The sequence below is a fragment of the Montipora foliosa genome, chromosome 12, assembly GCF_036669935.1.
Source record: "Montipora foliosa isolate CH-2021 chromosome 12, ASM3666993v2, whole genome shotgun sequence".
NCBI lineage: Eukaryota > Metazoa > Cnidaria > Anthozoa > Scleractinia > Acroporidae > Montipora > Montipora foliosa.
This window is the reverse complement of record NC_090880.1, coordinates 40,926,027-40,941,026: the sequence shown is the minus strand read 5'-3', so window position 1 is coordinate 40,941,026 and position 15,000 is coordinate 40,926,027. Positions and strand designations below refer to the sequence as shown.

The window sequence follows — 15,000 nt, the reverse complement described above, 5'->3', positions numbered from 1 at the left end:
TTACCAGTTTTTGGAATTCATCCCAGGCCTTGACTTGATTATTTGACATGTATAACACCTACAGTGTACATTGTAGAACATTCAAAAGTTACAAGGGCAACGTCACCAGCTTGCTTGCATGCACACAACAACACGGTCAGTCTTTTATGTAATGTTTAAAAAACGAGCAGCAGTGTTATATTGGGGTTTAAAAAAACGAGGCATAGCCGAGTGTTTTTAGACCTGATAAAACATGTGCTGCGAGTTTTTTGAATGGCTTCAAAAACATTCCACAAAGAGAGTGTCCCTCTGGACTCAAAACAATGGTTCAAATTGTGATAGGTGAATATTAGCATACAAGAAAAACAAGCTATGCCTTATTAGTATTCTTTATATAAAGAATACTAATGAGGAGTGCTTTATCAGGATATAAAGCTCATACACGTGACGTTTTATCAGTGTTTTGATAGGCTGTTAGGCTCATGAATTATTAATGAGTTTTTGAACTAAGTATAAATGTAAACCAAAATTAAATTTTCAAGTTTGTTGCAATTAGCTGAAGTTTGTATACCACTGCGACATTTCTGTCCTGGCAGCCACCGTATGGCAGGAAAGTTATGTTATAATTTTCATTATTAATGAGACTTAACAGATTTTGCTCTGTCTAACACCAGATGATTTTACTTGCCAGCCAGGGGCGTCCTAGGGCATTTGAGGTGTCCTACTTATAGTAAACGATTTTGCAACACATTTTAAAAGAAAGATCAATAATTAAAATGTCATGGAGGGCAGTGGTGCAAAATTAAGCCTACTAAATAGACCATAATGTTATTCGTATCCTCAGTATTGGACTGGAACTAGCTTGCAATGGAGGCTTAGTATTTGAATTTGAAAAGATTCCTCCCACCCCCCATTAGCCTCCATTTCAAGCTAGTTCCAGTCCAATACTGAGAATACAAATATGGTCTATTGGTCAATAATGGCACACAGTCATACTTCTTGATTGACACATCAAAACCAGTGACAACATCTCAACTTGACACATACCTTGAGTTTTTTTAGTACACCAATCCCTTTTAGCTTTTCAATGTTATTGTAAGATACCCAAAGCTCCTCAAGAGTGTCAGCCACTGCTTCCTAACCAAAGAAATGATAATTGAAAATTTTGACGTTATTTATGTGTTTACATTATTCCATATTGCTGGTAGAGAGTCCATTTTATGGTTGCCCAGCCAAAAAAACCAGTGCTTGCGAAATCTGTTTTTTGTAGGTGTAACTGTAAAAATGATGACAAGTCTAGCTGAAGGCTTTGCCATTTGCAAAATGGATTTTGTCACTCCTTTCTCATGACTTCACGCCTTGCAAAAATGTTTGCACCTACACTGTACTCCCACACACACTAGTCTCACTTATCCAACAGCTACGTAGGCTATTTTGCTTTTCAAATTGCCCAATTTTAGCAAGTCGCAAAACAACCATGTGAATAATGTAGGAGTTCTTTCTTTCGTACCACCGCGCACTGGTGGCTCAGTTGGTTGAGCATCAGGCTGCAATGCGGGAGGTCGTGAGTTCGACTCCGGCCGGACCAACACTCAGGGTCTTAAAATAACTGAGGGGAACTGTGCTGCCTTTGTAATAACATCCACATTTGGTTAGACTTTCAAGTCTTCTTGGATAACAACTGTAAACTGTAGGTCCCATCTCATAGCCCTTGTTGGAAATCAAATAGTATGGAATGTTAAAGAACCCACTCACTATTCGAAAAGTGTAGGGGACGTTGTCCCCGGTGTTGCGGACTGACCTTGGATGGACAGGGGCATCTTCCACTTTCTAAATTAATTGCAAACTGCTTAACAAGCAGTCTGGCCAAAGTCCCCCTCAAAGCATTGTAAAATAGTCATGAAAAGCCCCGAGTGGAGAGATTAATAACTTCAGTTCACTATATTACAGAAACTAGGAAAATCCAAACTGATCTGAGATTTTGCAGTCTCCTAAAGTCAAAGACTACATATTATTCTCAAATAAGGTTTGAAAAGCCTTGACATTGACCCACATTTATATGAATAAAAGAAACATGCTTGAAAACTAGTAGCCATAGTAAAAACAATAATTTGTTTAATTTATTAATTAGCATCAGATGCTCGTGGCCTTGAAGCATTTAACTCTAGTTCAGAGCTGGGGTTTTTTTTTTTAACTTAAAAATTTCCTTTTTTTGGATTAACATAGCTCGTGCATTTCCCGCATGCACAACTTCAATCTTATTTTTGTCCACATTTGGGTATAAAATTGGTGTTCTAATATCCCCAGCTTTATTCCAAGGAAGAGAGTTGCAAGTTACACACTCTAAGATCATCTGCATCTGTTAGCATACAATGTACTACTTACTAAGCCATTAAGATTTTTAATGTTGTTTCTTCCCAATGACAAGATTTTTATATTTCCTGCAAAGAAAAGCTTGCTTTCAGATTCTGACCATACAATGAACTGATCATGAGTAGTTTATTTTGAATAAATGTTGCAGTCTTTCATTATCACTTAAAATGTTCAGAAATAAATTTTTGAATGGCCAAATTAAAGGCAGGTCTAAAACACAGGACACATTCCACAGTCCCTGCTCCACTGATGAACAACGAAGCCAAACATTTCCCCTCGACCCAACACAAAATTCTTGCAGTCAGAGTGATTAGGGCTAGGACACACTTTTGGTGTTGTTTATTTATCTGTAGCATATAGTGACATGTATACTGACAGGTCTGTGACCCGTGACCTGTATTTTAGACCCACTGCAAAATAAACAATTTAATTTTAACCTTACTGCGATTTTCATAATTCTGCAGAATCTCACCTTAGCGCCAAACTGCATTTTGGCTTCCATTAATCAAATTTACAAACAGCCGGGAAGATTGACTCCGCCTCCGGAAATTGAATTAGTTCACAGCTCATATAACATAATTTATCATGATATCTTTTCACAGGTTTTTCAGTAAAAAGATTAACTCGTACAACATATTCCATTGGTTTTCCATCGGTGTAGAGTTTGAATGTACAAATGTCCCATGGGAACCAAAGGTTATGTCAAGCATCAATTGATTTAATTTGATTGACAGAAGCCAAAATGTAGTTTGGCCACTGGCGCTTGAAGATGAGATTCCACAGAGAGCGAGCATTAGCTCTCTCCCCGAGAGAGCTTGCTCGCGGGCGTAACCTACCTACATGTTTTTGATAATTTGCCGATTGCATTTTCCTGTCTGACAATGTTTTGTAAAAGCTACATGTACAGATATTCAAAACATGGGGAAATGCTTAGCCACGGCAAATTATCATTAACTACTACAGTTTTTGACATAGTCAACAGATAATCAGGCCTTCTGATAGGGTGCGATTAAAAAATGCAAATTATGCGATTTTTTCAAGGCAGATTGTGCGATTAAAAAGGCCAATTATGCGATAAATAATGTAAATTATGCGATTTTTTTTTCTCAGCAATTTTAAGCTTGTTTTATAAGGTTTCAGGATAAGAAAAACACTTTTTTTGCTGCCCTAAAGACATTTTGAACACAAAGGAACAGTAATTACGTATCTCGATCGGCATTAGTTGGGATAAATAAAAAAAATGAGGTCTTCTGCACTACCGGTGCACCACGTTAAAAGTTGAAAGGACACAGCTAAAATGCCAAATGAATGATCAAGGTGCTTGTCAACCACGAACTTCCGAAGATGGTCAATCACAATAGGGCCATACCCCCATTTATACGAGAGAAAATAAGCCGCGGGTTTCTCTGGCCGCGGCTTACAGAAGACTCGAATGTTCACCCTGTACCGTATAAATGGTACAAAATCTACGTTCACGTCTTTTTCAAGCCGCGGCTCATATTGACCTGGGAATATATATTCGTATAAATAGTTCCTTTTGCGTATTTTGTACACCGTGGCTAGAGTAAACCGCGGCTTATTTTCTCTCGTATAAAAGGCCCCAATATTGCACGACCAGAAAAACATCAGTCCATCGTCCACGTGGAGCGTTTCTTGCTTGATCGTGAGCTGTGAGATTGGGCGGAAGGTGGGAACTTCCTTCTTCGTCGAAGAAAAAGCGAGCGTTTTCACAACAAACTTATGCATGAATAAGTTTTTATCAGTTTTCAACGAAAGAAACTACATTTTGCCGAAAAACTTACAACTTCGCTTATTTTTCACAAATCTCTTCTCTAAGAGAAGGCAACTGTGTCATTTCAGTGGTGTGTATATAAGGGCATGTTTGTGTTGCACCAATAGAAGGAGACTCGTACCAGGTCCCCGACATGAAAAATAAAGCCTTGAACCTCGAATGTTTACGAAATCGAAGGTGACAAAGGTTTTTTAGCCTTTTTCCAAGATAAATCATCTTAAAAATGGCGTATTTATGCAGGAATTTCTAAGAAACGTGTTGATTTATGTTTCATTTTATGAATTTTGTGCGTCCTTTTGTGAATTATGCGATTTTTCGTGAATTGTGCGATCGGATGCGATTTGAGGCCGATTGTGCGAAATCGCACCATCGCGTAATATCAGAAGGCCTGGATAATGGACCAGAAATTCAGGTGTTGCTTTTAAAGATAAAATCGTTTTCTATTTTGGGCTGGGTTGTCTGTTGCTTTTTCCGCGCACAACCAGGTGTATTATTTTTACCAACAACTGGTCACCAGTTTTCTGGTCACCTAGAATGACTGAACGACCAGTAATTTTGAACACTGTAAATAATCAAACTAAATACATGACCACTGACTTACTTAATCCATTGAGGTTGGCAATTTTCTCAATGCAATTGGTGGATAAAGAGAGTTTTCTGTAAAATAAGCCATCCAAAAAACCATTTATCCAAATTAATATTCAGGCAAGAAAACACAAATGGAAATCATTCAACATCATTCTGTGAATACAAATTGATTTCTGATGGGAGTATTAAAGGCTGGCATAGAGGTGAGAGCGCTCAACTTCCACAATGTAGCCCAGCATCAATTACTGAATTTGATGAAATTATATGGGTTGAGTATAGGTTTTCCATAACTGAAAACAACCTTGGTGGTGAGATCGGTGTTAAGCCATTAAAGACACCCTGTGAGATTTATCAAAATTGAGTGCGCATTAATTTTATTTTCATTTACCTGCCAAGTGGATTTTTGTGCATAGATGAGTTGACTTTAACATTAATGGTTTTGGACTTGGATCAATCACAACGTTCTTTCCTTAAAGAAAGCACTTTGCTCCATACTATAAGGCCCTCTGCCCTTGTGTACAAATTAAATGATACCCTTCAATAGAAAAACCATAAAATAGCATGGAAAGTGAATAAAAGCACTTACTCGCAGTTAGTTAAAGTGGACAAGGATGCATCCATTTTTTCTATAGGTGGGTACTGAGCATACAACTTGATTTCTGTTGATTCTGAAGCTTTACACTCGTGCTTCTTTTCCTTTAAAGTCACAAAAAAACTGTCTTAAACTTTTACCAAATCCCTTTGCTCCACTAATGTTTGCCTCTTACATGATCATGCAAAAACTTGCAATAGACCATCTGTTGAAGGCAGATCATCCAATACTCAAATTGCATGCAATCACACATGAAAATCAGTTGCAAACTTGATTTTTCCTGCTCGTGCAGTGGTTTCCCTATCATTTTATGACCACAGTAATTAAGAGACGAGAATCAACTGCTGACAATGTGTAACTGAGGAGAAAGTATGGTCTTTGTAATTACATCTGCAGATGGTTAAGACTTTCAAGTCTTCTTGGATAAGGACTATAAACCATAGATTCAGTCTCACAACCCTTCAATGCTCATAATCCTGTGGGACGTAAAAGAACCCACACACTTGTCGCAAAGAGTAGGGCATGTAGTTCCCAGTGTTGTGGTCTGTCTTCTGTGGTGTATCATGGATGGGAGGGTAAATGCTCAGATATACTAGCTACACCAAGCTACTCTAAAATCCGAGGGTAAATAAACATAGGAACTGAACTGGACCACTCATGGTACGTGAGCTATCTTGCAAATAGGCCTTTTTCAATATAATAAAATTCAGCTTGATAGTGAGGCAGCGAGAACAAAGACAAAGGAAAGTGGATGATATGTAAATATTCTTCACATTCATTCCAACGTGTTTCTATTGTTTTTGTCCTCACTGCCTCACTATCAAGCTGAATATTTGATATTTTCAAAATGATGAACAGCCAGGTGGATTGAGAACTCAGAGGGTACTGTACAGGTCAATCTATAGGTGCATGGGGGGGGGGGGGGGGGGTCCTACAAAAGCATATAGGTGGTTTTCATGATACGTCATCGCCGCTTATAATGTTGGTGGACGAAAACAAAACTCAATATAGCGTTTTGTTCGTCCACCAGCAATTATTCAGTACCTTACATCATTGTTATCGGTGTCTCCAGGGATTGGTTGCAAACCATCTATACCTACCACTTAAAAACTATGGATTTAAGCCCATTAATGCATATGTTTTTTCAGGGAAAACAAGGAATGATAACGTATACAATGACGAGGATGATAGTTGTTTTCATTCAAAAACAGAACCAGCAATGAAAAAACGACTACAAACACTAAGAAATCCTTTTGATTGATTTTCATAGTCGAACATTAGACAAATTCCCAGTTAATTTTTAAAGAGAAAAAGCAATAAAAATATTATCACGTGAAATCCAAATGATCGAAACGTAACTTTTTGCTGTTCAACTCACCCAATTTGCGAGGGCGTCTTTAATTGTCGTTCCCTTGGACTGAATGACAGACATACATAAGATTAGGAATTGCCAGCTAGCTTTCAAGTAGCAAATCTTTCAACTTCTCACAAACTTACCATAATAATAACTGTCAAAACGAAACGCGTCTTTCCAACAACAGCTAGAATAAAAACGGCGATCACTATGGAAATGCTTCGCTAAGGTTTGTGGGAATTACTACGCTCTGTGATTGATATTTCAAGATGGCGGTCGAAAATTGGGTAGTACGTCATGTAAGACTTAACTATTATGTCTCGGACCACACCCAGGTACAGTATGTGCCGCCCGATACGGAGGGGTTTTTGAGGAGCTGAGTCCTTAAATAGGGTATCCTTTTTGGTATTGTGATCCTTAGATATTCCTTAGATAGGGTCACTAAATTTCAGTATCCACCCCAACTCGCAAAATCAAAAAGATATGGTCTATTAAAACTGTCCTACACCCCTGAATACACGTTTTCAAGTATGATAAAGACGTTTATAGCTTGTAATACCGTACATGCACTCCTCAATCCCATGCAGCTGTCAGCGGGCAGCTGTTATTTGGTTTGTCACTTCCTTAAAAAGGGTATCAAATCTCACCCATACAAAAACCCTACTGGCCCAGGTTTCAGATCACAAGAAACTCGATCCACATGTGATCACAGATGAGGGAAAAGGTAATGAATTTACATAGAGCATTAAGTTCTATAATTGTATACATAATTATGTTAAAATGTGGCTTGACGAATGTCTGTGAGCACCACAAGTCTTTAAACGCAACTTGAACTTTAATTTCTTCCAAATGCTTAAGAGAACTCTGTTACAGATCAATCAGCAACAAAAGAGTGCAAACTGATAAGTAGAAACTGCGTATACAGTGCAAAGATAAACACCTGGTTATCCAGTTCCTATCTTGTCATAGAATGTTCTAGAAACATTATGTAAGATTCCAATTGGGTCCTTAATATAAACAGTCATAAGTACTCAGTGTAAAGTGTGTCTGTATGAGTGTTTCTTCCTCAACAACAAAATTAATTCAAATGCAATCAATCTATGGGTGAGATCAGTCATCAGTATATACAGGTACCAGAGGCAGCCGCTATGAAATCCATTAGCAATTTCACCCATTAACTCACCCAACCCACTAATGGGTCAGTGTTAAGTGCGATCTCCACTTTGATATGACCACAAGGGAAGTGCAGATCTGACCACTAGCCCACTACTTTAGCGTGATCCCTCAGGGTGAAAAGCATGGGGTTTTCCCAAACAGTCATCCATCCAGATGTTCACACCATTCAACAGGACTTAGCTCCGGCGCACAGTTGGGAATGGGAAAGCCACACACCTCCGCAGGAAGTGTCAGGGTTACTTTGAACTGTTGGAAAACCAGTGACAGAACTGCTGAATGACATGGATGTATACAAAACACGGACCCAAGGTCCATGGACCACCCCTGTGGACCTGGTCCATGGACCCCTTCACAGACCCATCCATGGACTACCCCTGTGGACCACCCCTCATTTTGTGATATTAAAAGCAGAAAAATCTTTAAAGGCCTACTGACATGTTTTTTGGGGTGCATTGCTAAGGATGCAATGGTTAAGTAATTTGAGAAAATTTGGCATAAAAAAGACATTATTTAGGTCAGTTTCCAACTTTTGTTATCCAATGACCCTAGGCATGACGTCATCACGCCCCGCCAATGGTCACGTGACCAATAAAAGTAAACTCTTTATTTGTCTATGTGCTACACAATTTGGGTATTTAATCAGTGGTTTGATAATTTGTATTCATTTTTGCATCCAGCCAAGCATGGTTTTCTTTTTATTTTGAAAAATGCTCTTTTTAAAGAGACAAATGATACTGAAATACCCATTACATGTTCAAAATCAATGCTTTGCTATATTGTGTAATTGGGGGTGAAATGTGCCATAAAAAAAAATATTCATTTTAAAGACCGTCCGAAATTTAGCTTTTTCTCAAACCGGAAGTCAGTTCGTTTACACATGCGAAGTTGATCTGAGAATGAGCGTGAGGAAGGGCGATGAAAAACCTTCGTTGGAAGCAACAGTTCGCGTGGTGATGATGTTATGATGACATCAGTCACCAGAAGTAATATTTGTCTGTGGGCCCTTAAGAGAGAGAGAGAGAGAGAGAGAGAGAGAGAGAGAGAGAGAGAGAGAGAGAGAGAGAGAGAGAGAGAGAGAGAGAAGTGATCCTGGCACTTATCTAGACACCTGAAAAATTCAGGTGGAACCCATGACCCCTGCGATGTGAGGACGTTTGGGAGCAAGTCAATTTGTTGGGCTCGTTTGTTCCGGTGAAGGACTCGGTTAATGAAATGAACGTATATTTGAAGTGCGGGTTATAGACGAATCCCTTCGGGGCCACCAATTTGAAATAGATGGTATGTAGGTGTCTGTAAGAGACAATTGCTTAAATCAGTAGCCCATAACTATAAGCGAACAACAGTCCTATGGTCCTGTTAAGAATGAGAGCAGGACCCCGAGCCACAGCCCAATGACAAATCTCAAGAAACTAACTTGATGTCATAACGGGATTTTTTTTTTGTGGAAAAGGTAGTTTATATAGATCGTATTCTATAAAGATATTACCGGTAAATACTGTGACATAGGTCGTAGTGATGTGCATCACTTCCCTCTTTCGTCCGAAGATTTCTCTGCTTGTAACTTTACAAAACAAGGGGTGGTCCATGGACCGGGTCCATGAAGGAGTCCATGGACCGGGTCCACAGGGGTGGTCCATGGACCTGAGGTCGATGTTTTGTATACGTCTGAATAATGTTTTTCTTACGCAAACTCGTTGTCTGTCTCTCTCTTGAGGGACCAAGAGTATGAATGAGACCATTTAATGGGGTATATGGTTTCTTTTATTCCTTGTCTGTTTCTGACATTTTCTCCAGAGTAATATACATGTAATAATATTAATTAAGAAGCCATCTCTCTTTTCTAAAAGAAAAAAAATGCTACATTAATTTTATTCACATTTCTGTACAAACCATTTTCAAATGCAAATAAATATGCTACCGGAAGAAATTGGCATTTTCAATTTTGTCAAATATTTGATAAAAATATTCCTTTCACAACAGATTAACTGATGGGATGGGTCAAAGCTGCTTTTGATATAAAATGTCATAATGACCTGGCCTGTAAAGTAATATAACTTCAGGCTGTGAGCCATCTTCTGGAAAATCATGGTGATTGACGACAGATGAATCTCCACTTCTATCCATGTAAACCACACGGACACAGACACCCAAGGCATCAGTCAATGCAATAATGTGAATGTGGTCACTTTCACGGGCCATTGGTTCAACTTCCTGCGGAAAAAACAACAACATGTAATTACTGTGTTCATTTGAAGTGCGGGTGAAACGTGAAAGAGGGAGATGTGATCCTAGCACTTATCAGCGAGGGCAATTGAAGCAAATACCCTTTTTGCAACAAATTGGTCACATGATTCATACTTGGTGACCTTGAAGCTTGGGCTTTATAAATTCCAGAAATGGAAAGAACGTGTTTGACTTAGCCAGAATACAAATTTTCAGAGAAATACCACTTAAGGTACATGTCAATATTTCACGATCATTTAAACACTCGATAATTCCATACTTCTGTTTACGAACTAAAAACTTTTGCCCTCCAGTGACTGGAGGGAAAAGCATCCTTTTCCCATACAAATCCTTATAATTTCTTTGAGCGGTAAAAACACCAGTTTACATGATATCCTCTTGAAAATTTGCATGGTAGCATATATATTTTAAGCTGCTCTTTTTATTTCTGGAAAAATAATTTCATGCACTCAGCAGAATCATCCTATTTGTGAAAAAGAGGTCATGTGACCAATTGCTGTAAAAGGCCTATTGACCTTCTCCCAATTGAGTGGCTTCATATACTTCAGTTGGCAGAGCATTGCACTGGCATTGCAGGGGTCATGGCAGTGTAAGGATCACTTCTCCCTTTCAAAAAGCAATATCTCTGTTCTGAAATCTGACATTGATTGGGAATGTACATTGTACATTATTGCAAAAGTAATGATTTCTGTCTTTTCAGGCATCTTATCGCATTTTCTTATTAATATTTTCAACCAATCCTGTGAGGTCTTGCAAGTAGTGCAGATTGACCAGATATTCTAGAAAGGAGGTTAACATTTTTTGCATACAATTGTAAATATTTCAGGGATGTATTAAATTAACTTGTCCCCAGTACTTTATTGAACTCTGCAATGGCCAATACCAGGGATGGTGTAGTGGTGGAAGCACTCGCCTCCCACCAATGTGGCCCAGATTTGATTCCCAGACTTGGCGTCATATGTGGATTGAGTTTGTTGGTTCTCCACTCTTCAGCGAGGAGGAGCAAGGATGGCACAGTTACTTGTTTCAACTTCTTTCCTTTCATTGTAGCTTAAGTAGCTTTAAATACCCGTAAATTAAAACGAAGCACTGATGGCAAAGGGGGAGTAAAATGAGTGCACCGTCAACCGCAGGTTTGTCAGTTACAGTAACTGTTATGAGTTATTGACGTTAAATATGGTTGCTTTACTTTACTTTACTTTACTTTTTATTTTTACTGACAGGGTTTTCTCTCAGTTACTCCGGTTTTCCCCTCTCCTCAAAAACCAAAATTTGATTTGATTTGTGTTAATTTGTTGATTTCAGTTTACAGTGTCCCCAATTAGAGCTCCAGAGCTAGAAGACACTTCAACAAAGTTCCTTTTTCCTTTAGTACCATTGCATGACTCCTCTAAGCATCATTCTTATCAGTCTACACAAAACACATAGAAGACAATTTTGCAGCAAGAAAGATTTAGCACAACTGCTTCTAAGAGGGTACTAATTAGCAATATCATCTCTAAAAATACATTGGTAACAAAATTTGTTACTGATAATCTGCAGGCTCTGAAATGAAGGCTAAAGCTTATACCACTAATTTTAAGCTCTATTCTGCATTTCAGATATACAACGCATGCAGGGAATTCAGACACAATAAGAAAAGTTTAAGGATTGTAGAAGGTGCAGCCAAGAGCGAACATAGTTTCCTGAATGCTCTCCAAACTTTCCCCCCAAAAAAAGAACCAAAAATGCTTTATAACATTGTAAGTGCATTTTCAAAAAGTAAGAACGTTAAATGAGGACATTATGAAGGAAACAGTTGAAGCATACTTGACTACAGAATTCTTTAACTGTTCTTCCTCCCTCAATAAAGTTTTCAAAGAACTCTGATTTTCTCTGCAGTTGGGCTGAGGTTAGAAGTCGTAGATACACAACAATATAATTGGATAAGCCTTCATCTCTAAAAGCCTGTCAAAAAAATAAAAATAAAAACATGAATGAAAACATTTTCATTCCCATTAAAATTATGGTCTGCCACTATTTCTAAAACTTGGAGTGAGCTGGATTGAGAGGAAAGTATATCATAGCAACACTAAAAAAAATTGTGTGTCTAGTGTTGATTTCACAAATTAAACTTTGGTCTAAGCAAAGAATCATTTTCTCCACTGTCCAGCTCTCAGATTCCTGGCTAGTCATAACAGGTGTTAAGGCAAATGAGTTTTTCCCATTGGTTTGGCAATTTAATTCTAGATTAAACATTGTTTATGTATCAGCCACATGAAGACATCTCCATTCATTAAACCCCTGCAGTGCAGGCGTCTTTTAGAAGGCAGCTTGATTCATACTTCGTGAAATTTGGCTGCCATCTTGAATTTTTTAAGTACAGGAAGATTGGGGAGAAAAACAAGTTGCATCTATCCAACATAGTGGCTTGATCAACTGGCATGTTATTCGCTCTCACCAAATACCATTACTCACAAACGATGCCTGCACTACAGCCTACATTGAACCCCGCTTAGTTCACCTTTAGTAACTCTTCAATGGACTGCTGTTTTCCAACCTCATCGATTGTTTCCATGAACTAATGAAAATGAGAAACTTATTAATATTAATTACATAAAAATAACAGTCATACTGCAAACATTATTAGACCTTGATCAGTATGTGCATGGGTTTTTTTTAATGTTCCACAAGGTACATGAATGTATATGAACAGGGGCCAATCAGTTTAACCCTTTAACACCCAAACCAGCCTAAACTGACCAGACAAGACGATTTTACTCGTCAATGGGGAACCCCCGGGAGTCACTGAGTTAAAGACTCTAAATAATGTTCAAACACACACCCTCCTGCAACAAAGTCCAGGGATTTTCCAAGTAAGGCAGCTGGTCTCTAAAGCGGCCTTCACACGGCAAACTCGAGGTGGCAAACTCACGTTGATGTGTGTGAATGGCACAAAAACAGTCGGCAAACACGTTGGCAAACTGTTGCCGACAAATAGAACTTGTCAGACTCTATTCTTGCCAATAGTTTGCCAACATGTTTGACAACTGTTGTTGTGTCTTTCACACACACCAAACTGAATTTGCCAACACAAGTTTGCAAACTTGAGTTTGCCGTGTGAAGGCTGCTTAAGTAGTCAAAACCCCTACCAGACACAGTAGTTTAAAGGGGACATAGTTTCTTAGTGGATATAGAGCGTAATAACCCATTGATTCCTAGTCAGAGTGGTCTCCAACAACAAGTAAAACCCTCTGGCATTAGACAGAGTAAAATCTATCTGACACTTTTAGGTCAGGCAATGGGTTAAGTGTTATTGGCTAGTTTTTGGGGGAGAGGACAAAGGGCGGAGCCCTACTCCATGGAGTACCCTATGGACTACCCAAATGGAGTACCCTAAAAATACTATTTCGAATGAGTACTGTTGATCAATGTGTAAGCAGCATCTCAAATAGTGCTTACTTAAGCCTCAACACCCATTTTAAACAGCATTGTTCAACAGTATTTAGTCTAAGCACCCATTTTAAAAAGGTTAGCTTACATGAAGTAATCGGCCATCACAACAATAATCGAAAGGTAACCTTTTTAAAATGGGTGCTTAGACTTAAATACTGTTGAACAATGCTGTTCAAAATGGGTGTTGAGGCTTAAGTAAGCACTATTTGAGATGCTGCTTACACATGGATCAACAGTATGCATTCGAATTAGTATTTTTAGGGTACTCCATTTGGGTAGTCCATAGGGTACTCCATGGAGTAGGGCTCCACGTTTTGTCCTCTCCCAGTTTTTGGAGTTTCTGGCTAATGCTTTCACAACAGTTACTGTTCTTGCAGAATTAAATTTAACTATGTTTGTCAAAGTTGGTTTGCTTACAACTTGATGGAAATCCTCTACAGTAAACAATGGGAATCCAAGAGACACAAGGTCATCTTTACTATGTGATGCCAGAGCTTTAAATCTGTTTTTGGAAAAAATAGAAAAATATTACTCCACAGTCAAACCAATTATTCTAGCATGCCCCCAGACAGTTTATTAATGCACAGATTCATTATTTGAAAACTGAAAGTGATAAATTAATGTTTAAAAACATGGTTGTTACAAGATGTGGTTTACAAGGTTCCAGCCATTATAGCAGATTAGATATGGCTGTTTTTGAGCACTAAATGAAGCAGGAATGCAATGCTTTTTTTAAGCTTGAGCAGAATTTGTGATGCATTATTTACAATGTATATTGCTGCTTACAGTTATAAAAGTCCAGTTATAACTCATACCACTTTGTTCCCAAAGGTTATCTTTCGAAAAGTTTGATCAACTTGCATGCATTCATAAAATATTGGGAGGGTAATTTCTTAGTCTGGTTTGACATAGGTACTGCAAATGAAACAAACATGAAAAGAGTTAATTGAATTGCACATTCCACCTGTCATATTCTGCTTGATTGCCAATTAAGAGTTCCATGTATGCAAAGCCAAATGCTCTGTAGAAACAATTGCCATCTCCTCGGGTCCTCCTAACATGGGAATAATTTAATGCTAGGTCCTGCAAAATTAACACGAAAAGACACTAGTCTTGTAAACTACACCGTAAAAGGTATAAGCCAAAAGAGTGACTGGTTGTTTTCTTTCCTTCTTTAAAACTAAATTTACCTTAATTTTTGACTGGTATATACAATCATCTGCAGAATATTCCTTTCCTAAGCTGTTAATGTCCACTTTGTCACTAATAAGTGATTGAATATCTGCTATCTGGAATTAAACACAATAACTAAGAAATCATTTATTACATGAACCACCACTGTCACTTCTAAAAAGCATATTTTTTTAATACTGTATCATCAACAGGCTGACAGCCACTTGTGCCCAGAAATACACTTAAAGTGCTACTATGATCAAATTTTTACCCCTTGATTTTTTAGGTTAATCG

General features: G+C 38.3%; 2 protein-coding genes across 2 annotated transcripts in view; both read right to left on the bottom strand.

Annotated features, from left to right (window-relative positions):
- Positions 1 to 6,936, bottom strand: part of LOC137978506 (dynein axonemal light chain 1-like) — an 11,488-nt gene extending 4,552 nt beyond the window's left edge. The window contains exons 1-7 of the mRNA XM_068825477.1: positions 6,822 to 6,936; positions 6,703 to 6,741; positions 5,319 to 5,428; positions 4,746 to 4,801; positions 2,365 to 2,420; positions 1,027 to 1,116; positions 5 to 58 (exon numbers count right to left, since the gene is read on the bottom strand). Coding sequence (XP_068681578.1) covers positions 5 to 58; positions 1,027 to 1,116; positions 2,365 to 2,420; positions 4,746 to 4,801; positions 5,319 to 5,428; positions 6,703 to 6,741; positions 6,822 to 6,824 — 408 coding nt within the window. The 5' untranslated portion in view covers positions 6,825 to 6,936. The remainder of the gene's footprint in view (positions 1 to 4; positions 59 to 1,026; positions 1,117 to 2,364; positions 2,421 to 4,745; positions 4,802 to 5,318; positions 5,429 to 6,702; positions 6,742 to 6,821) is intronic.
- A 2,656-nt stretch (positions 6,937 to 9,592) lies between these two features.
- Positions 9,593 to 15,000, bottom strand: part of LOC137980113 (ubiquitin thioesterase OTUB1-like) — a 7,395-nt gene continuing 1,987 nt past the window's right edge. Inside the window, exons 3-8 of the mRNA XM_068827475.1 lie at positions 14,724 to 14,822; positions 14,498 to 14,616; positions 13,951 to 14,035; positions 12,602 to 12,658; positions 11,908 to 12,045; positions 9,593 to 10,065 (exon numbers count right to left, since the gene is read on the bottom strand). Of these exons, the coding sequence (XP_068683576.1) occupies positions 9,853 to 10,065; positions 11,908 to 12,045; positions 12,602 to 12,658; positions 13,951 to 14,035; positions 14,498 to 14,616; positions 14,724 to 14,822 (711 nt within the window). The 3' untranslated portion in view covers positions 9,593 to 9,852. The remainder of the gene's footprint in view (positions 10,066 to 11,907; positions 12,046 to 12,601; positions 12,659 to 13,950; positions 14,036 to 14,497; positions 14,617 to 14,723; positions 14,823 to 15,000) is intronic.